This window comes from Semicossyphus pulcher, unplaced genomic scaffold, assembly GCF_022749685.1.
Source record: "Semicossyphus pulcher isolate SPU_LCO1_2020_fin unplaced genomic scaffold, fSemPul1.0.p SCAF_1, whole genome shotgun sequence".
In the NCBI taxonomy this organism is placed as follows: domain Eukaryota; kingdom Metazoa; phylum Chordata; class Actinopteri; order Labriformes; family Labridae; genus Semicossyphus; species Semicossyphus pulcher.
Genome location: NW_027211603.1, coordinates 7,763,735 through 7,787,345, shown reverse-complemented (window position 1 = coordinate 7,787,345; position 23,611 = coordinate 7,763,735). Strand labels below are relative to the sequence as shown.

The 23,611-nt window shown below is 43.0% G+C and overlaps 1 protein-coding gene across 1 annotated transcript in view; it reads left to right on the top strand.

The window, feature by feature from the left end:
* The window catches only part of znf609b (zinc finger protein 609b), an 84,633-nt gene that overhangs the window by 54,198 nt on the left and 6,824 nt on the right, over positions 1 to 23,611 (top strand). The window contains exons 3-5 of the mRNA XM_069656010.1: positions 3,525 to 3,750; positions 19,034 to 19,121; positions 21,184 to 23,548. Of these exons, the coding sequence (XP_069512111.1) occupies positions 3,525 to 3,750; positions 19,034 to 19,121; positions 21,184 to 23,548 (2,679 nt within the window). The remainder of the gene's footprint in view (positions 1 to 3,524; positions 3,751 to 19,033; positions 19,122 to 21,183; positions 23,549 to 23,611) is intronic.

Here is a 23,611-nt window from a genome sequence, read left to right as displayed (position 1 = left end):
GAGAGCTTATTCACTACATGTCACATTCACCCATTCATACGCTGATGGCAGAGGCTGCTACGTAAAGTGCCCAACTGTCAATCAGTCATCACAGACACACACCGTTGGCTTTGCCATCGGGAGCAATTTGGGGTTCAGTGTCTTGCCTAAGGACTTCGATGTTGCAGACTGAGGGAGCTGGGGATCGAACTGCCAACCTTCCGACTGAGCCACAGCCGCCTGCGCTTTGCAAAAGGCTGCCTTAAACACAATAATACAAAAACATGTTCTGTAGACACCTCGCATTCACGCTCAGCAAGCTAAGATCGACCTATCAGATGGAGCCCTGAATACATGTGCCATACGGTCACTCCATTTACCAGTTGGATAAAACCCAAAGCAGCCATCCCCTACCCTCAGATTAAGTTGTGTTGGTTTTGTGGCAACTGTGAGGTAAGCTAGCAATATGGCTGAAGAGCTGGTCAAATGTGTTTGATGGCAGAAAGAACAGCAGTTCTGCTACTTGGAATTATTGTGGATAAAGGATGCACTTACACCTGGGTCTCTGGTCTGGGTTTATTGATAAGATAAGATAAGAGCTTATTTCCATTCATTATTCTGTCACCTGACGTTGGTCACAAATATCCACTAAATGTCCACACAATCAGTTTCCAGTTTGAGGGCTTCAGTCGATTTAAAAGGAGGCTCTGGATGAACCTGTTTGCACCTTTCCCCTTCTCCTGTCACTCTGATGGAGGGCTGGTTGTGTGGTCTTGTCTGCGGCTCTCCGTGTCTCCATAAGGCCCAGGAACAGTGTGTGGTGACAGCTCGGGTGATTACCTGTCCTGTCTCATTCACTCAGCCGGCCTGCAGCTTGGTCACGTCATGCATCAGTGACTGACACACAGTGATTACGATGTCGTTAGGCCCGACTCTCAGCCGCTCTCTGCACACATTAATTTGCTCTTCCTCTGAGCAGTGGGACAGAAATGGGCTATCCACGCTCATTTCTGTAAACCGAGAAATATGAAGCGTCTGTGATGACAAGTCTTGAGCTAATATTAAATTTCATCAGGGCTAATGTTTGGTTTTCCGAGCACTCAGTTCATTATGGATCCAGATTTCTCACACAACATCATTCATGGAAGTATTGCTTTCCCATAATTTGTTTAATATATCCTGATCAATTGCAGCATTTTTTATTCATCTCAAATAATCAAATGAATTAAAATCCATCAAAAGTGTTCACTCCGACTAAAGTAGAATCAGAACAAGATGGAATCAGATGTGCTGGTACAAGTACATGTTTAATACAGACACAATAGTAAAATAAAAAGTGAATCTTCCACAGTTTGTTCTTTAAGTAGGTTATTATTACTGTAACAAAAACATGTGCATAGTATGTTTGTGCAAAGTGCGATTACTCCAGCAAACCACAAAACACTGGATGGATTAAAAAGACAAAAGCAGAAAAAGAAAAACACTCACTCGCGAGTGTTTACAGTGTCATGCTAATGGCTCCGCAAAATTGCACTTTAGCGCAGTGCTAACGCTAGCATGACAACAATGCCAAGATGCTGATAGAAGATGCTTGTATGTCTGTGTCAAAATTGCATACTACATATACTATATTTATATGCTACTTCAATATACATTTATATACTACTAAATTGCATACTGTATACTGTGATCGGTGGTAGTATGAAGCAGTTCAAATGTATTTTGCAGTATGCTACACAAGGCGCCAGTTTGAGGTTTTGGAAAGCAGAAGTAAACAACAGCCTGCCAGAAGTAAACCACGCGTCTTTAGCTATAGCGCCCCCTTCTGCTCGAATGCTGCTGCCATCCATCATTTCAATGCGACACCTGGGTATTTTCTGCATACTGTAAATGATGCTTTTGTTTGCATACTGCATACTACATTTTGGCCAAATCAGTAAATACTGCTGATATAGTATGTGATTTTGAACACAGCCTATGCCTGTAATGTTTGTCTTAGTGTAACATGATAGCATGCTAGCATTTGTTATTTGGCTGTAAATAAAGCTGTAAACCCAGCGCAGCTTGACTTGACTAAGAGATGCATCTTTTGCATCACCAAGTTATGTTTGTTGATTTTTATGTTGCATTACATGCAGTAAAAACGGAGTGTCAACATGCAGGCGGCTGCAAAATGGCTGCAGAAGGTTACAGTTTCTAAAATAAAAACTGTATTAGCTTGAGCTTTCATCCGTCACATGTTCTCTAATAATGCTGTTAGGAACACTGTGGTGTAAAAGCGCCTGGGCAGCAGGAGGCAGCTGCAATCTAGTCGTGAGTGATTGTGGTTTCAATAATCCTTTTAATGTTTATGTTAAAGTCAGTAGAAACTATAATAACAAGAGCTTAACTTACACAACCATTAAGTGTTACAGATTTTAGGGATATAAACCGTCAGAAAACACTCCAAGAAGTGACATCACAAAATGGAAATACCAATGTAGGCCTTTGCACTCCTCTCGTAAACATGTTTACTGTATAAATATCTTTTGTATGTAAGAGTCATAGTACAGGTGAGGGACCTACCAACCAGTCGACAGGCCAACATCCCCGTCCCTAAAGGGCTCAAAGCTGAGATGTAACTTAGGTATACAACGCAATCGATAGTTGTAGTTTAGTTTGCAGCAGTAAGTAGATTAGTAAACATTTTAACAGGGTGTACAGGCTTATAATCCAACGTGTCAATTGTTGTTTAGTCTTCTAAGGCTAATTGGATCCAGCATTGGCGGCATATTCCTGAGCGCTGAGTGCTTTATGCCCAATTAATGGATGTGTGCTGCTGGCTGCTGCACGGCATTCCTCCTGTAGTTCAGCGCTAATGATTTGGAGCGCTTTAATGTCGACTGCATTGAATGAAGAGCACTAAGCCTGGTGTCACTGTGGCCCTTAAATCACCATCAGTCTTCTTCTCTGGGTCTCTTTTCCGCCTACACACTTTGCTACCTCCATCTCTCCTCCTCCTCTCCCTCCCTTCCTGCTCTTTTTCCTTTTCCATGCAGGCCGGCTGTCTCTTCATTGCTGTCACAGTGTATCAGAACAGGTGGAATCAATTACTGACCCTCAGCAGCCCGCTCCCATACCACAACTAGCTCTTTAATTGAGGGAATTAATGAGCGATCAGCCTGTGAGATGATTTGGTGTCACGGATCTTGCTCCGGAGGAAAGCTGGGGGAGGGATTGTTTGACCAATCCTGCATAACTAATTCTGTCCTTCCACAAAGGCCGTTCACATGTCCCTCCCTGCGGTTTCTTCCTGCTAATCACCTCTAAGGTTGAGGAAAGACACAGTTTTATTACAACATTAAGTGCTGCATCACTACTTTACTGATTAGAAATGGCTTTCAAGGGCCACTGATACACCAGGATGATTTCAATGTGCTCAGCACTTTGTTTACGTCCCTTTATTGTGGCGATCTCTCAGCTGCGTCTTTACATCTGCTCTGTATGAGTTTGTACAGTGTTTCTGAAGTGTCTCATGTGTTTCCCTTTCATGTCTTTCTCCACAGATGGAATCTCCTGTCTCCACGCCAGCCCCTCCCCCTCTCCACCTCCTGTCCACAGTAGGCAACAGTGAGATCTCCTCGCCGTGTGAGCAGATAATGGTGCGCACACGCTCAGTGGCGGTGAACACATCTGATGTGGCCCTGGCTACCGAACCTGAATGCTTGGGACCCTGCGAGCCTGGAACCAGCGTCAATCTGGAGGGCATCGTGTGGCAGGAAACAGAAGACGGTAAGCGAGGTGGTTTCATGTGCTGTGTGACGGGGACGGGAGTCTATGGGAATCTTATGATTGTGTCACGATTGATTCCTGATTCAATTAATTAGATTGAGGAGACGCTCAAAAATTCATAAAGAGCATAAAACATGAAGCCGGGTTGTTTTGATGATCACGGTCTGTCCAAGAGATTAAGGGGAGCGTTTGTTGATAGTGGTGCTACACAGGCTTTTTAATTTAAGTGCAATACATGTTTTACATTTAGCTGCAAAGATGCAGTGATGACCTTTGGGAATCATGAATGGCCTAATTTTGTTTTTTTTTCTTTTTCCAAACAAAACCAGAAAAACTGGAAGCAGCAGTTTGTACATTTGTAAAACACATCTGTTGCAAAAATCCAAAGCAAATCAAACAAACGTTTACAAATTAAAAGCCATTTAGAATTTAAGTTTAGCTTTAAATTGTCTCATCAGAGTGCTTTGCTGCTCTGTCTTTATGTCTTCAGTAGTGAGGAATACCCTTCATAATAACTAGGCATGGTGTCTGATAATGTGCCTCTGGAAGGGGGGTTGTAACTAGGGGTTAAGAGCTGTGATCATCTTCCTACAGTCACAACAGTTAACATTAACGGTAATGTGGTAATGGTAACAATCATAAGCAATACAAAAATAGTTTTCTGGCTGTCATGGCAACTCATAATCCATAGCATTGCATAGCATGCTTAAACCAACGGGACTCGTTTTCCCTTGGTTAGCGATGGAGAATGAGTTTAACTTGGGGGTCTGACTTCTGCTAAGTTACCCACTGCAGAGGAAGCTGTGGCTGCTGCTTCACTGATGCTGTCTATGGATTAAAATGGAACATAAATTAGAAGTGCTATACAGTGTAACCTAACCCTAACCCTAACAGTGTCCACCATACAGACCTACTAGACTTTGTCCAGCATGAGACCACATCAATGAAACGTCATTGCTTGATGCCGGCGGCTCTGCCATCGCTAGGTTAGAATAAAACTATTCCATACGCCACATTAAATAAGACGGAATGTTAACGTTAAACACCAATAGGAGCGCCGATTGTCCGTGAGCTTATCGGTACTTTCGATCCCAACCAATCAAGTACCGGTACCAAAAAATACTGGTTCTTCACACTCATCCCTGATAACCACAAATCACCAAAACATAGTTGAGGAAAGGTCCAGTAAGTGGGGCAGTGTGCGCTTGTTTGACAGTTTGTTTGTTGGTACCAGAGTTTGTTGCTCCACTTACTAAATGTAAACAGTTCTGCCTCTTTGGTTCCATAAAGGAGGGGTTCTTTTAACGGTTTTAACACCAAACAGGAATCCATTTTTGTAATCCGAGAATAAATTCAGAACGGTAAAGGATTTTCCTGGTGTTTGAAATAAGACAAATGCTACTAACATGTGGTAGCTTATTTTTTGCATGTATCCACACAGCCAGTGTGGTTGCATTTAAACATCCAGGAAGTATTTGTTTGTCAAGGCTTTAGCTAAGCTTTCATGGTTTAAAAAGATAATCATCTTGCTGTCATTACCGTACATGTTGTAGTTAAAATGTAATTGGATGTGTCCTGCCTGCCTCCAGAGCTGCTCTCAGTACTCAAACACGCTTTAGCCGCACACATGCAGCATAAAATTGCCAACAAGAATAGTAGTTGGCAGGCAGTTCTTAGGTGGCCTTGATTTAGTTTTTGCTCGGGAGTGTGCAGACGGGAGTTTGTTGCACAGAGATATCTGCTCACAAACAACATGCCTCATAACACAAAGCACTTTTTTTTGCAAGCCTGCCAGTTGGGAATAGAGTTGGCTGCTCTCCTGCAGTGCAGTCCAAGTGAAATCCAAGACGCTCACAGTTTTCGACGCTTTGATGGAAACCGCATTCAGCTTATTTAATTTTGAGATGTATCACTGGCTCTATCGGGTTCTGCTGGGTCTGAAAAACTGCCCTCTTTTTCTGTCGTGCATGTGAAATACTGCAAACACCTAATCTTCAAAGCAGCTCGCGCTCACTTGCTCTGCGGGCATGCTGAGTACAAATCGCCCACACAGCCACAGTGCTGCTTGTTGGTTTCACTCGCAGGAACCGAACAGAAAAAGGTCCCTGCCTCATCAACATTCCCAAAGCAATGTCCCTGCTATTGAGTCCCCCCCCCTCCCTCCCCTCCTCCTCCTCTTTTTGATTTTTGCTCCAGCCGTGGGCTTCGTCTGATTCACCCCTGCTCTCCCCTCTATCGCCACTCTTTTCTGTTTCCAAGCATCCAGCCGGTCGCCCCTTGACTCTGTTTCCAAGCAAAGCGGGAGAAAGCGAGTGCAAGGCAGGGAGGGGGGGGGCACAGACAAGGCTACTTCTGTTAGTGACACAAACATGGCTCCGAGCCAACACCAGTACTATGTTTGTGCTCCCTCATTCTCTGCCTCCCACAGAGCGATTGACCCTCCCCCTCGCCTTGCCCCCTTCCCTTTCCTCCGTCCAAGTCTGTCCTTTGCCTGCACTCACTCTCTCAAAGCTGCTATTTTGGCTGAAAAGGTGGTGCTTTGGCCTGATGGAGCTGTGTTTTCTTCTGATTCTACTCTATCTGGCGCAGTAGGGAGAACGCTTGTGGAGGCTTTTGAGTGGTTTTAAAATGGGTATGCTGAGAGGGGGGGGGGGGTGCAATATGCAGGTGTAGCACACAGGTTGTTATGGCCATCAGAGCTGTGAGGCCAGATAACATCCCCCTTTTGCTCTCTTTGAAGCCTTGCTTTTTTATCTCAGACAAAACCTCTATCAGGGAGGCTGTCGGGGGAGAAATATGTGGTGGAGGATGAAGAGATATATTTGATAACTGCAACCATGAAGTGTCCCTGAGTTGTTCGACAGCACAGCTTGTTCGCTGCTTTTGTTTGTTAAGAGCTGAGAGATGTGTGCTGTTCCCGAGTCCTTGCCAGATATCTCAATAATTGTCAGTTTAAGCTGAGATTGAATCCGCTCCGAGTTTCTAAGGAGCCGTCTCTCAATAGCCTCCATTGTATTGCACACAACATTAAGCAACAATAAGAAGCGTATTCCTTCTACATCATTTTAATGGTACGAGCCCCTAACAACCCACCGGCTAGTTTTTAAAATGAAGGAGACCCAGATGCTGCTTACTTCAAACTGCTCTGCCATTCGGCTGTTTTTCCCTGAGAGACCCATGAAAGCCGACTTCACTCATTGTGGGGGCAACTGAGCAAATGAGAACCAAATGAGGAAATCAAGCAAAACCAGGCAGAGCACCAGAGACGAGCAACAAACAGAGGCCCCGAAGACATCGCAGAGGCATCCTGATTAGCAGTGAAGTTGAGCAGTCCCCCCACTTCTCTGCATGACAAGTCTCATACAGAGCTGTTTAGGCATGCACCGTGTGTGTGCTCGTTTCATTTAGCATGCCAACCAACAGCTGCTTCATCACCTCCGCCTTTCGGCCTTGTGGGAGTAAATGAACAACAGGCTCTGGGTAATTGTCTGAGCTTCACCCGACTCGCCGACTGCCACGGAAAGAAACGGATGAGGAGGAAGCAGGCGACACCGAACAAAATGCGATCACAGAAGCTGCACCTTTGGTCAGCGCTGACAAGAATCTTGTCTGATGAGGCCTGTGTAAAGCGCAGACAAAGGAGGAGGGGGTTAGGGGTAGCCCTTCAGGAGGATCTGGATAATGGCAAGAATTAGCCCTTTAATACAGGACATTGTTTTTTGTGTTATACTGTTTAAAACAATGTAAACTATAATCTCTAATAGCTAGAGCCTTCGTTTTTATGCAGCAGAAAGGGAAGACTTCCATCCTTTGGGTTATCATGTTTTATGTTTGTTGATGGTATCATTACATTATATATGTGTAGTGAGAAATAGGCAGAAAAGGCGCAGCAGCTGCAAGCTGGCCGCTAGAGATGTTTTGTTTTTATCAAAATATTTTTTAAACTGATAAAATAAAAGCTATTATAGCTAAATCCTTAATAACAGAAAGCTAAGGCGTCCGTCATCCGCTTAAAGAGCAGCTCCAGTCATGTTTTAAGACATATAAAATGCTCTGCTTGAAATAAGAAATGTCTTTTTTTCTTTTTACCTTGTAAAAATCCTCCCGAGGCATCTCCTCCTTCCCCCTCATTAAAAATCCCTGAATCTGCATAGGCTCCGCCCACTATGTGCTACGCTTCTCCTTTCGTAAAACAAAACACGTCTCTGTGGCAACTTGATGTAACTTAGCTAGCTTGAAATGTAGTAATTAGTAGCAGTAACGTTAACAGTAGTGAGTTTGCAAAAATGACGATGACCGTTACAGCTGACTCGCGCATCGCCAAAGTGGTTGCCATAGGTTACACATAATGATCTGCATAGCGTTTGTGACATCTCAAACCTGCCAATCTGAAAACGTGTTGTCCTTGGTACACTGCAGTTTAAAAGCAGACGAAACACATGAAAGCACATGAAAAACACCACATGGAGATATTTACAATGTTAAACACTTGATTTACACTGGAGGGGGGCTTTAAACATGTTTTAGGTTCGCTGATGACATCATTATGTCACATACGTGCAGATAAAACATGGTGGAAATGAGCAGTTTGAATTTGATTCCTTAACACCTTAAGCTTCAGGATAAATGACATTGCTCATGTGTATTATTTTTCACATAAAAACAATCAGATACACTTAAAGATTAAAAGAGCACGGAGTTCAAATAACATCTGAAATGTTAAAAAATACTTTGATTATGATTCTAAATTCAGATTAGCTTTAGCTCAATATGTTATGTGTGTTTATTTATCAATAGTGTTTTAATGACTTACACATTCTTTTAGCTGAGGTGGCACACTTTCTAGAGACATAAATCATGTAAAAAATGACCCTACAATTAGTAAAAATAACTGTATCTGCACTGGCAGGCTTACTAATATTGCAGCGCTCTAAGATTTAAATAGAAAGCTGAGAGTACACAAGGATTGCTGAATGTACACAATGCATAAACTATTGCATAATGTACACAATGTAATAACCCCTAAACTAAGAAAAACACATATAATTTGATGCATTTAGTCTTACTTAGCAGAAAATGGATAATATGAGGCGAGGGGAAAGTCAGTGTGTGTCATGCAGTCACTCTGGGGGGCGAGTGAAGTGTAGACAGGAGGAAGGGTGGGGGGGCAGAGCGGTGGTATTTTAAGGCCCGGCACTGACACAAATCCCCTCAGCGCAGACGAGGCAGTGGCAGCTCTCGGGGTCGTGTCGGCAGAGCAACGGGCCAACCCCTCCCAGGCTTAGCATGCTGATACCTCCAAATGTCATCTCTAAAATGCTGGAGAAGTTTATTGCTCTTGAAACGCAGCCCAGAACGCCTTGGCTCCTGCTCCGGGGTAGAGAGGGAACACAGAGGGGGCCCCTTTGGCCAAACACTGCAGCTCCATGCCAGTGCACGCACACACACACACCCCTCCCCCCGGCCTAACACACACACAATGACCCTCCAGTACACAGCGGGCTATTCCCCAAGCAGGCCCGCAGCTTCTTAAGCTCCCTAATAGATAAATAATACAGGCTGTTTGTGATAAAATGTTTGTCTCATGGATTATTTATGTAACACACATTACATCATTGTAGCGCTGCAATCATCGGCTTTACAACACCAGTTAAAAGCTGTTTGAAGAGAGGTCAGCGTGGAACGGATACTCCTGTATAAACATGTGAGACGAGATGTCTTCTTTTTTTGCTCCACTTCTTCAGGCCTGTCAGCGAGCTGAGAGGAGGAATATTGTATGAAAGGAGCACTCGGCTCTGTAGCTCACTTGCCAGCTATGCTCCCCTGCTCTTTTGAAGACCACCTGTCAGTGGCCTCATTGAAATGTTTTTACAAAGGCGAGCGGTGGCTGCTCCCTGTGAACTCGCTATAGAAACTGTCCTTGAAATAAGAGTGAGTATACTCGGGAGGCCTGTAGCCCTCTGCCAGGCCAATGAGCAGGAGGAAGACGGAGTGAGAAATCAATCACAGGAGACCAACCTCTGCTAACTGTAGAGGACGTATGCTGAAAAGAAAAGAACAAAAGATGTGATGAGCCTTTTGCTTTCTCCTGCCTGCACAATGTAGGCTTTTATTTGCCAGTTCCTAAGCATGTTTACTTTCCGATAGGGCTGCCAAAAGCTACAGAGTTTCCTAGCTGAATTGTAGTCTTCAGTTTGAGTCCTCAGTTAACTCAACTGCACATTTATATTCATTTAATTGTCTAAATGTATGTTTTGGGTGTAATTGGTCAATGGTTTAAATTTTGAGGCTGAAAAAGATGTTATTAATGAAATAAAAACTTTTAAAAATGAGACACACAAAGCAAGCCGCCTGTTAGCGACAATGCTAATCGCAGAAGCGTTAAAGATTCTGAGACAGCAAGAAGACTGATCATCTATGTCATAACATCGTCCCTCCCCAGGCTCCGTCCTCGGAAGTGTAAGTGCGAGACTGCGTGTTTCTTAACGTTCACTCAGTTGGCTTTAGCACGGCTTGTAGCTTACTACCAAGCTAACCTTGGCGTGTATGGTTTTGAGATGCCTTTGTAACGTTGAATAAAACAGGCGCTTTGTTCACTCAGTTCAGCAAAAACAACAGGAAGCTCTTGTCAGAAACGCTGTACTTGAACCGGAGCTTATCTGGACACTTTGTGTTGACTTGCTGTCAACCTTTTAAAAGCATTCACTTCCTTGTGTCTGCAGTTCTTTTCTCATCACACACAGGAGAGACTCACTTCCCATAGCAAACCAGTCAAACTACTACTTTACCTACTAGGGCACTATCTTGGAAGGAAAGGCTCGGCTGGTAGCACACAAGCTGCAGCTCCTGGAGGGAGTTTGAGGCTTTCTGCACTAAACACCAATGAAAACGTAATCTCTTTTAATCTACTAACATTTAAGCATTTTTAGGGCGCAGTGTCAGTTTACTTTCCAACCAACCAAGCCAGTCTCAGCCCTCATCAGTGTTCACCATGCAAGAGTGGAAGTGAGCAATTTCCCGGCACAAAAATGAACACTCCCATTTGAGGAATCCAACATATGTGGCTGAAATTCTGCTCTTTAGATATAGATAACTCTTAATTCTTTGAGGGAGGATGCTTGTCTTGTTAGTTACAAATTATGAACGAGGGTGGCGTTACGAAAATGGCGCCTGACCTAACCAGAATCTCTCAGGAGAGACCCGGTTCCTATTCATATTGGCAGCCAACTGCAATTTTGTCGAGCACTTAAATGGTCATGAAACGTAAATCTCATGCCCGGAGGAATTGCAGGCTTTGCCAGTGGTTGTCATAAGATATCATGTTTGCTATATACACGTCAACGAGAGCTTGAGTAATGCGCCTTTGGCAGACCTGTCTCTTAATCTCAGCTCCATCTCCTTTATGGAAAAACACCAGAGGGTTCGTTTTTACAAAGACATTGTAGATTTACCCTGATGACATTTAAGTATGCGTCCTCCTGCCTCGGTACAAATTATTTACAGTAATAAATGCAAGTCGGCAGAGATGTCAAATATTTATTTTCTGGCTGTTACATTTGTTCCACGTGTTTTATGATCTATCCCTCTGTAGGAGTAAACATGTACAGACTCTTTTTCTGTGCGGGGAGAGAGTGCTGCATGCGGCTGATAATGTTGTGACTGTGTGGAGAGCATACTAATGCTCCCTTCCTTTGCCTCTCAGTGGTTTGAGAGAATTGACCTTCTCACTGGCTGTTATTCTTGTCAGTGAGAGTGACTTTGCACTTTTACCTCCTCTGAACCGGAATGCAGCCTGAACTTTTCAGATAGAGCTCTTTGAAAGGCTCTGGGATTTACAATATAACATCAGCCACAATCATTAGTTCAACTTTACTTTAGTGCTAAGACGAGGATTCTTTTAATGCTATGTAAAGCTGTGATTGATTTCCTGTTCTTTTCTTTATGTAATTTACAGCTTTAAAAAAGTGCTGTACAGTATAGTGGGGCTATTACTAACAACATTTTTATTACTCATTAATCTTGCAGTTATTTGATTGTTTAACTGATTAATCATTGTCAGAAAACAGTTCAAACAACTTCACAATATGGCCTCAATATGTGTGCAACAGATTTGATTCAAATCAGGCAGTCCAGCCCCAGTCATGTTTAAGACATTTAAAATGCTCTCCTTGACATAATAAAATGTGTCTGATATGTTTTTTCAGCAAAATAAATTTAATTAGCTTGTAAAAATCCGCCCAAGGCATCTCCTCCTCCTCCCTCATTAAAATTCCCCAATCTGCCTTGTCCATCCCTCCGTCACAAAAACAAAACACGTCTGTGCAATCATTTAGCGGTAACTTAGCTAGCTTGAAATGTAGTAATTAGTAGCAGTAACGTTAACCTTAGTACTCAGTAGTGAGTTTGCAAAAATTACGATGACGGTTACAGCTGGCTCGCGCATCGCTGAAGTGGTTGCCATAGGTTACACATAATTATCTGCATAGCGTCACCGGTCCATTAACTGGATTGGCTCCTCAGGTTTGTGACGTCTCAAACCTGCCAATCTGAACACGTGTTGTTCAGCCTGTCCTTGGTACACTGCAGTTTAAAAGCAGACAGGCCCAGCCATGGAGATGACTGCTTATGATGTTCTGGCCCACCATCGTACACAGCCATAAGTGTCTCACAGCTTTGTTTGGTACATATTTCCGCAAAAATCACACCAAAATCATTTTTATATGTTTTATAAGAATAAATAATAATAATGGTGTAAAAATGAGCATTTCTTTTAGTATCGCAAATTATATCAAAATTGCAATATAAGTCAAAATAATCGCAATACGTTTTCAAGAGGGAGTTTGACTTCACTCTCTTTTAAGGATCTTATTTTTCGAGGATATATTTACATTGGACATGCATCCATGATCTGGATATATTAATGTGTAAAATGTTGCATATTAAGCCTTTAAGAAAAGAAAAACTGCAGAGCACGTAACATTTAGCTGGGTGTCACCGTGTGTATTAGAATCTCTTAAAAAGGTAAAACTAGTAATTTTTTGGCATTTTTGATTTGAAAAATGACTCAAACATCTAAATAGCTGCCAATAAATCTAATGTCGATCAGCCAATCAGGTAATTTACCAACTACTTTAACTTGCATATTAACGTAACACATACAATATTACTTAAATCCTACATTCTACTAAGACCATCATCTCCAGTGCTGTAAGTGGCTCATCCAATCCGTCCTAAATCCCTGTCTGCCCAGGATTTAAAGATAAGGTCGATCTCAGGACTTTGTATTCTGACACTGACAGAGCCGGACAAGCTCGGCTTCATTTCATGCAACACGAGTGCAGAAACACTCTTAAAATGGACTGCTGGAAACATGCTCAGACACTTGAATGCTCAAACGCTTCATTTATCAACGTTACAGTTATTGCTCCTGGCAGCACCCGGCTATCTTTTATCTTCTCTCCGTAATGAATACTGACACTATTTTTCTCATTGTTCTCACTTTCTCGTCTACATGCAACCTTGATGAGAGGTGCTCTCAGTGCACAGAAAATGGAAGAGAAAGGAGCTTTTTTTCCCAGCAGGGTGGAAAGAAGGTTGTAAAACCTGTCAATAATTACTTAAGTATCTGGCTCTGTGCTCTTTATCTTCCACATAGTGTTTTGTCTCATACGGGAAATCTCATTTAAACAAATAAAACCTTTAATTTGATATTTGTGAGAACAGTTAAATAATGTCACACCCAATCATTCCACACAAGTGATCTATTTTTAAACATAACAAAGGCGCTTTGACAAGGTCAGTCAGTGAAAATGCCATTAACCCCGCTGAATTCCTGCTGAGTCGAAGCAGAGCAGAGGTCAACCGGTGAACCCGTGGCCCTCACCAGCAGCAGCACCAGAGGACCTGATATATTTTGGCCCCGCTGCAACCTAATGAAATGTGTTAAGGAGGGAGGAGGAGGGGGAGTTTTAGGGGCCAGAGGGGGCAGTCACCCATGCAGCAGACAACCTCCTCCTGACTTAATTTGTCCCCTTACATTAGCCTCTTGTTCAAGTAATCCTATACAAGTACGCGGTGGAGTTTGGTGCATACGGCGGCCTGCCATTTGTTGTTCGACAGCATTGAAAAGGAAATGAGTGGTAAAATTACAGGCCAATTCCTCTCAGTAATGTGGGCTTCACTCAGCTGTCATGAGTGACCCTAATAAGGCTGACACAAAGGGGAAGGAAGGGGGAGGGTTGGGACCTGAGGTTTGCTCTGAATCGGTCTGTTTCTTCCCCAGAAACAAATCCAGAGAGTAAAGAGAGAGAGATCATGGCTCATGCAAACACTGATATGTAACTCCCTGTGTGTAAACAAATGATCATGCATGGAGAGTCAGCTCGGTTTGTTTTCCTCCGCTGGGACGTTTGTTTGGGTTGTTTTGTCAAGGCCTTTCCATGTTTAGACAGACTTGGTGTTGACATCTTTGTCCCGACAGCTCGGGAATTATTCCTAGGATGAAAGTGTTCAAATTGTTTTCAGCTTTCAGCATTGAAACTTGATCTTAATCTTTTCTGCGTGCCCTTGAGCATATTTTCATAATATGGCTAAGAAATTCATGCATTCAGATCCCCCCTGTGGGGAGACTTTATGTAGTTCAGTCAAAACAATGCATTGTAGATTATGTTGAAAGGAGATCCTGCACAGAACCATTCAACATGAAGGTTTTTTTTAGTTAACTCTTATAATTGTTCCTGGTGTGAAAGCTTATTAAGGCTGAAATCAACACAATGATGATTACGTTGTTTAATGAAGAGTTACGCTCGTCGGAACAAGCTTCATCTTTGATAAGAGAACACGTCTACGTTGTGTGCAGACGGGGACAGCAGATTGTCGTACTCCACTCCCCCTCGTTCAGGAATAATTCTTATCTACAGAAAATAATCAGAACAATTTAATGAAAGAGTAGAAATGACAGCATCGCAGTAATGATGTCGAATGGTTTTCAAATATCTGTCATTATTTCCACTAGTTCAGAACGATTCAGGGTCAGACTAGTTAAACTATGCGGCTTGGAATCTGACTTTGGGAGCTCTGATGCAGTGAAAACCCTTTCCACTTGTGCCTGAGATAACTTCTTCTGTCACTTTCTCTTTCTGCACCGCGTACACACACTGAAAGCCTTTTAACGGCAAGAATGTTTCTTGCCTTTTTCAACCGAATTAATTAAACATGAAGTGCTCCAACATTCTCAGTTAGTTTCCACGTCGAGTTCTTTTTTTTTTTTAGCACCATTCCCTTTTGAGATAAGATGCATCCAAATTCCTCTGCATGTCCTTGAGATGTCCCACATTACGTCCAAAGAACTACTTTATTAGTATTCACTGAAAGTCTTGCAGAGGCAGAGATCTGAGGTGACCCAGAAGCCAAGGACCACTCTGACAGGATTACAGAGTTCCTTTGGCTTCGACGTGGGAGGGGGGCCAGAAGGACTCCACTCTGAGGAGAAAAAAAACTCCACTGCGAGTGTAGAGTCTACAAAAAGGCACGTCAAAGACTCTGACCTTAAAGTAAAGAAACCGATGAAGTAAAAATGGAGCTGTTGGCCTGGAATAAGTTTCACAGGGTTTTCTGTAGCATATATGTCCTTTCACACTGGCTGTTAAACACACCTCTCGTTACCTCAGTATGTTTTATCCTTGTGTGGTAATTAAATCTTAGAGAGTGTTTAATGATTATTCAACTTTTACAACTGGTAGCACATTAAGTATGCCTGACATTCAATGCTTAATGCTAAATACGATTGATTCCCAATCGATCGCTGCACTTATTTTCATAATCCGTTGTCTGCTTTTGAATTTACAAGTGTTTTCTAGCCTTCGCTGCTTTTCACCGCCGCACACCTGAGACTTGGATTCAAGGAAAAATTCAGCTGGTGGCAAAGATTGATGTTCCAACAGGACAGTGATTTGTATCACTCAGCCGAACTCCCCGTGGTATTTCCTCAGAACAAGATTGTGAAAGTCCTTGATAACTGAGCCAAAGGTCAGATCGGAGCCTTGTTAAAAATGCCCTGTATCTCAAAAAACCTCGCTTGAAGATGGTTTTTGAGATATGGGGTTTGACTGAGTAAATCTGATGGAAGAAGCACAGGGAATCTGAAATCTTGATGTGCTATGTTAACAGCTTTACATTCAAAATGCCTCAGAGGTATCAGTGTAGGGGTTGGGCCAGGACATTTAAAACATGTTACACTTACACCTGTTAGGGATTATGCATATTATATTTTTATTTAAAGTGATAATCTTGAAGATTTGAATGAGGTAACACAATGGTGACTGAGCCTGTGGCCCACTGATGAAAGCCTTTGCATTTGCAGTATTACAGACTGGGTGTGGGTGACTAAAAATCACAAGCGGCGCCCAGTTAGTGACGCGTTTTCCATCAGCCAGCAGTGGTTGGTCTGCCAGAGAGGGTAGGCGGAGCTAAGCGGCTGCTTTTCAGCTGTGTGTTCCGCAAGTGTTGCGAGTAAACAGTAATCTACTATGGCTGAACAAACAAAGAAAAGATGGATGACTACAGATACAACTTCAAAAATAAGTGAAAATCCGAAGAAAAGAAACAAACTCGACGCTCGGATGAAGCAAACAGTCTAAAAAGGAAAGCGACCGTCAGCCAGGAAAATCAACTGGGGACGTCACACGTGCAACACTGTCTGGATATCTGGGAAGTGTGCCCCCGCAATCACGGTTTATCACCATAGGTGCCCCCAAAGAGAACAAAACTGAGATCTTTGAGATCACCACTTTAAATCTTGGCTAAATAGCAAATTGTAAAGACGATTAAGGAATATTTAATTGATCTCAAGGGGGGAATTTGGCCATTTTACAGCACAAAGTAGAGCTGAAGGAGTATTCAGAAATGCATGGATTATGCTCTAATGTTTAACAGCGATATATAACACAAATGGATAATCTATAGTGGGAAAAAACCTAAAGGAAAATGTTGCTAAGTACCGGCTCCAGCAAATTTCCCTTAATGCTCATCCATTGTCACAGCCACTGAGGCGAGGAGAACCTCTCACACAAAGACCAAATGCTAATTTAAAATAATTAAAGACTTCTAACAACTCATGGTATAATTCCTAACACCCCCCCTCACTGGAGAAAGCAGTGAGGACTATATCCTCCACATCATGAAAGGCTTCTCATTCATTTGCCCTGCCTTGATTTACATCCTGCCACAACCAGCTGCCAGAGCCATTTTGTGTTGGAGTGTTTGGAGAGCTCAGGGGGGCGGGCTGTTGAAGGCGTTTTAGAAAAGGTCTGTGTTCTTTTAATGTGACAGAAATGTGAACTCAAACCCCCCCTCCTCTGCTGCCCTGCGCGCACATAAACGAGCGTTGCAGTTGGATCTAGCCTTGACCCAAGCACTCGTGTTTTCAGGCCATAGGGTGAAGGAAGAGACTTGTGGCAAAGTGTCAGCAGGTTCCTGTAAACATATATAAATGCCTTATACACTCGCTACTTTACGTGAGCGGCAGCAGGAGAAAAATGAGGTCTGAACTGTGACTGTGTGTGTGGGAGGGAAAAAGATTGTAAGCCGGGGATGGTTATACCATTGAAAAGAGGAAATGAGGGTGAGGGTGAAGGAGAGAGGGGAAAAAGGGGTGAGCAAGAGAGGTTTCCTAAGCTAATAAAATGCTCGGAGGGACGGAAGCTGCCAGCCAGCATTCCTGTGCCATTAGATAAGTCAGCCCGCTGCAGCCTCCAGTTTCTCTGCAGTGCTGAAGTGGCATGCTGAGGTCACCACCAGGGAGCGAGAGGGGGGGATGGTGGGGGCAATAAATTCAGAATGCTTTTGTGCACGGTCGTTGCTCCTAATCCTCCGCAGCTCTTTGGTTGATGATTTACTTTTGAATTTACGAGCAAAAGCTGCAAATTATCATTCATCTGACTTTGGCATGCCGTCTATTTAAAACGGCCTTCAACAGCAGATGCTCTGTTTGCATGTTTGAATGAATGAATTGTATTCACCGCAGTTAAATGTCCAAAGTGCAGGGTTTCTGCTCAGCGATTTTGCTCAAATCTGCATACTTATGTGACATTTTGATTACATGCAAGCTCTACAAGATGAACAGTTTCAGTTTCTTGAGGAGAAACATCCAGAGTCCTGTGATCTTCTGGAACTAATTTTAGATCTTAAATGTGAGGTCAGGTATCACACTCGGTACAGGTCGGCTTGTGTAGCTCGCACCGAGTGCTACTATATTCACACCAGCCAAATGGCAACACAGAAGCTTCTAAGTGTGACAGATTGCAGCAATACCAGTGAAGTCAAGGAGCTTCACTTGCACACTCAGTTACAGTCTGTCAAACTGAACCACTCTCATAACTGCAGCAGCTTATTGCATGTTTATAAGGAGCTGAAGATGCATATTTTCCCCAAGGTAGTTCATTTCCGGGCTGCAAAGTGAGATACAGGACTGCAAAGAGAATATTTGCCTCCAAATAATCCTCGTTCTTGGAAATGACCTGCGCTGTGAGATGTCTTCTTTAATAGTGAAGGGTTTTCAGGAAGTATTCCCCAGTAACCTCCGTGTGATCATTCTTAGTAAGATCTTCCGCCAGTATCTTAATCAGGTTCTACAATACCGACTGCAGCTGAGTCTGTTCCAAGTCATTTAGAAGATATCAGTCAGTCATGCCCCTGCGGCCTTACTGTGTGAAGAAGATTAAAAAGGGATCTTTGACTTCTATAGTCATCATGCATCGGAAACCCTTTAGCAAAGATCAGTGCATTGATGCAGCAGCAGCGATAGACTTCTTGCAGAATGCAGACTATTATATATTTGGACCTCACATCATTCTCTCTTGTCTATGTACAGTGCCTCATTAGTATTCACCCCTCTTGGACTTTCCAGCGTTAAAACCTGGAATATAATTAGTCTTATTTTACCGTTTGATTAACAAACATCTGTTGGATGAGTAAACCTAAAGGCAATTGGTTGCACCTGGTCTTAGTTAAAGGTGTAACAGCAAAAACTTGTATATATTTTTTATTTTTAAATGATTTAAAATAGCCTGTAATGTTCTCCCTTCCCCGCTTTAAAACTATGAACTATTTTGTGTTGATCCATTACATGCAACCCTGATAAAAAAATGTAATTTGCAACATGACCAATCTGGAAAGTTCAAGAGGTTGATTACTTCTGCAAAGCGCTGTATTTTTCTCTGTGTAGTTTGCATTATTGGCATCGTAAACACAAACTAAATGACCCCTTTGTTTCCGTGTCTTACAGGTATGCTGGTGGTCAATGTTACTTGGAGAAACAAGACATATGTGGGCACCTTGTTGGACTGTACACGGCATGACTGGGCTCCCCCTCGGTAAGAAGCATTGCCCTATTCATTTTTTAATATACATTTAGGAGAAATCAGGTGGGAAATTATCTTCAAATATGCAACATTTAATCGACACTTCTGCTCTATTAATGGTACCGCTGTTCAACCTAAAGCTGCATGCACTGGTTTTGCATGGTATCTGCACTTTACTGTCACAGATGGTCGCTGTAAATGTCAAGGTAGACGAGGATTCACGTTTGCCATGAATCATTGATGCATTCTCTTTATCCAAGCTGCACTTGGTCTCTTAACCTTTTCATATTGTATGTGATATGAATCTGCTGTAGTAGCATCAGCTCAGCGATGTATATGGCCGGATGCACCTACTTGGCTCTGTGCTGCTGGACCTTTAAAGTCCATGTTAGTCTTTATCTCCAGTCTGGGGAAACAGGATTCATCAGCAAACAGCTGATGTCCCAGAAGGTAGTTGAGGAAATGGAAAGCTACTCTAACAAGCCAGATTGCAGAATCCAATTATTGGGTTAATAGCTTTTTCTCAACACTGTATAATATTCTCTATCACACCGGCTGCAATTTCTTAGAACAGAGTTATGTGGGTGGTAGCTTAAAGTGTTTGTAATTTCTGAGAATTTGCCTTTGTTATGCAAAATATACAGGTTGGGTAAAATACACCTCCAAGCACTTTCTTTGATTTAATACACCAGCGCTGCGTCTAAATGTAAATATAAATCTATACTTGAAATGCAAAAACCCAGATTAAAGCAGTGCTAATGGAAAACAAGGAGAGGCTGTATCAAGCTAATGTATCACAGTATATCACCATAATGTTCAGTAAGTGAGGTTTGCTGCGCTGTATTTGCACCAAGATAGTCTTACAGTTTGCAGCACGACTACATTAGGGATACACCATGAATAATTCAGAAAGCTTTCAACGAACTGAATATAAACTTGGGCCTGTAATGAGTCTAAATTCCTTTACCACTGTCTGACTACGGATGTATTCACATCCCCTGCTGCGGCTGAAAATTGTTTGGAGAGACTCGTAGAGGAAGCTGTGAGTCATACTAGCCCGGTGTCTCTCATTGTCACAGATTGCTAACCTTCACTGCTGTGCAGAAAGATAATTACATTACTGTTATGGAGAGATAAGGCCAAACTGCTATTTTAAGTATTTGAATGACTGTATGTTTTGATTACAGAATGTTCACTGCTGTTTTTCCAAATGTTTATGTGTCCTTGATTTGGAAAGTCATTTGGCTTGGTTTAAAGTATTTACTCATTTATGATACGCAGGATAACATGTTGGTATGTTATGAGGTCACAGAGACAGAACATGACGTGCACATTTTGATAAAGCTTGTTAATTATGGGTTTGGGACTTAAAATTACTTTTAACCCATTAGTATGTTCATCAATGGTATTACTCTTATGACCTATTTTCTCTGTTCTGAATAACCTGTTAGACTGTCTTAACTGTCTTAACTCAAGTCTTTATATAATCACCTATGGAGTGTAGTACAGTTTCCAAATACTGTCCTCTCCCCCCTTTTACTTATTTATCAAATATTTTGTTTTGTGTGGTTAATTGCAGATAATAAGGGTAACTGTAAAGGTAACTGTGAAACACAACTGGGCCTTCCACATTTAAGTTTATTCAACATATCAATTTTGATTATAAACATATGATCTCCATTACACTATGTGTTGAGGTGTGTGAAAGCACATTGGTTGAATATCATGCGTTCTAATATACTTACTAAGATCAATTGTAGAGATTATTTTTCATGAAATATTATTACTCATAAGAAAACCAGTGATTATAATACAAGGTATTGTAGTATAGTAGTAGTAATATTCAAAGTATCATTACATTAAATGATAAAAAATGATCAATACCAATGAGGTAAATAGTGCTTGCATTGTATATTTCAATCTTCACAGCAATGTTAATTGAAATCTTGATGAGTTGCAAAGTTACTTGGGTATTGACTCACAATTTAAAGTTATACAAGACACTGTATTGGAATTAACCAATCATACCATGGCATTGCTAATTTCTTACACATGATTCATGTCACTACTGCAGGTTTTGCGAATCCCCAACAAGTGATCTGGAAATGAGGAATGGCCGCGGTCGAGGTAAGCGAATGAGACCGAACAGCAACACGCCTATCAACGAGAACAGCAACTCATCAGACAACAAGGGCGCCACCAACAACAAGACGCGCGCTGCCTCTAATAGTAAGGGCCGGAGGGGAAGCCAGACGCCATCAGAGCGCCGCACCCCACCTAACAGCAACACAGAGGACATTAAGGCCAGTCCCTCCTCAGCTGGAAAACGCAAGACCAAACCAGCCTCAGACATGGAACCCAATTCCAGCTCAGAGGACACCAAAGGCAACAAACGTATGCGGACAAACTCCAACAGTGGAGGGGTAGGACCAACAGGTCTCCCTATCCCTTCTATTAAGACTGAGCCACTCCCACCTCCCCTCGATCGCACCTGCCCCTCTCCAGTTCTTATTGACTGCCCACATCCCAACTGCAACAAGAAGTACAAGCACATCAATGGTCTTAAGTACCACCAAGCCCGTGCCCACAATGATGATGACTTAAAGCTGGACTTAGATGGAGACAGTGAATATGGAGAGGATTCAACTCTCCACCCTGAACCAGGCAACTGTAATGGAGCATCTATCTCTCAGAAAGGATGCTTATCCCCAGCACGTTCAGTTACTCCAAAAGGTCGGAACTTTGATGCTCAAAGCCCTTCCCCATCTCCTGGAAAGTTTGGTTCAAAGAATAGTAAAAAGAAAATTGTGGAGACAGATCCAGACACAGGCAGTACACCGATGGATGGGTGCGATGATGGGCTATGCCTCACTGATGAGGCCAGTAACGATGGTATAGATGATAAGAGTAGATCAGACAAGTCCAAAAAGGGTACAAAAGCTGATAAAAATGCCCAGAAAAACATGAAATCACCAAGGCCCATTGGCCCTGGCCCTACAGCATCCCAGCAGATGTACTCCTTTCCTCCTGGAAACCCTAATTCCTCACCGGGGCTTACCCCAATGATTCAAGGAATCCCCAAGAGTCCCCAAATGAAAGGCACGCAGCCTAAACCCCCAGCTATTGGAGATCCTGCCACAAGTAGCTCCAAAGACAAGAAGAAGAAAGACAAGAAGAAAAAAGATTGCGTGAAAGAGGCTGACAGTCCCAAGCCGCCGGGAAAGGGAGGTAAACTGGAGGAAGCAAAGCTTCCATATTCTGAACCGTCTGATCAGGGAAATAAAGGAGAAGGACTTCTGAATGGTTCCTCAGATCCTCATCAGAGTCGATTGGCAAGTATGAAAGCTGAAGCTGACAAGATTTACAGCTTTTCTGACAATGCCCCGAGCCCATCCATTGGTGTAGCCAGTCGGATAGATGGCAGTGGAATGCCACAGCCTCTTACACCACTTCACGTGGTGAACCAGAATGGTGCTGACAACTCTTCTGTCAAAACTAATAGTCCAGCCTATTCAGACATTTCAGATGCTGGAGAGGATGGTGAAGGGAAACTAGAAGGCGTCAAAGTCAGGTCAGAGGACCAAGCCATTAGAGAAAGTGTGAAAAAAGCGCTCTTTCCAAACCAGCCACCACCAAGCAAAGAATCCCCTTACTATCCTGGCTATGAGGCGTATTACTCGCCCAATTACGTCAACCCCAGTCCGGGAGGGCCCACTCCAGGCACACCAGTAGCTGAGGGTCAGGTAAAGATCAAAAAGGATGATGACCAGGATCAAATTGAGGAAAAAGTCAAGGTTGAGATTCATGAAGACCGTAAACCTGACATCGTGTCTGGCCAGCAGCAGCAGCAGCAGCAGCAACAGCAACAGCAGCAACAGCAACAACAGCAACAACAGCAGCAACAGCAGCAACAGCAACCCTCAGTCATCCAACAACGATCAAACATGTACATGCAACCTCTTTACTACAACCAGTATGCTTATGTTCCTCCATATGCATACCATCCTGATCAAGCCTACCATAACCACTTGATGAACACCAACCCAGCCTACCGACAGCAGTACGAGGAACGACAGCGCCAGATGGCTGAACAGCATCGTGCTGCTGAAAAAAAGTCAGATGTAGCCATAAAAGAACGAGAAGCCTCCATGAAGGAGGAGTGGAAGCAAAAGAGCCCAATGCCACCAAGCCTCTCCAAACCCCCAAGCCAGTCAGAACTTGGAAAGACACCGCAGCCCCCAGGCAAATCCAGGGACTCGCCCTCTGAGCCCTCGCCTAAATCTATGGCAACCATAAAAGTGGAGGACCCAAAGTCCCAGCAAGCTGAGGGGCTAAAGATGAAGCTGACGGAAGGGGGCCACCATGGAAAGGAGGACTCCAAGCAAGCACTGGAGTCCAGAGGTCAGGCAGGGATAGAGCAGGCCATGTGGTACAGACAGGTAAGTGCTAATGTAGTATATCAGTGTCCAGATATGTGACATCAAGAATGTTGTACAGTAATT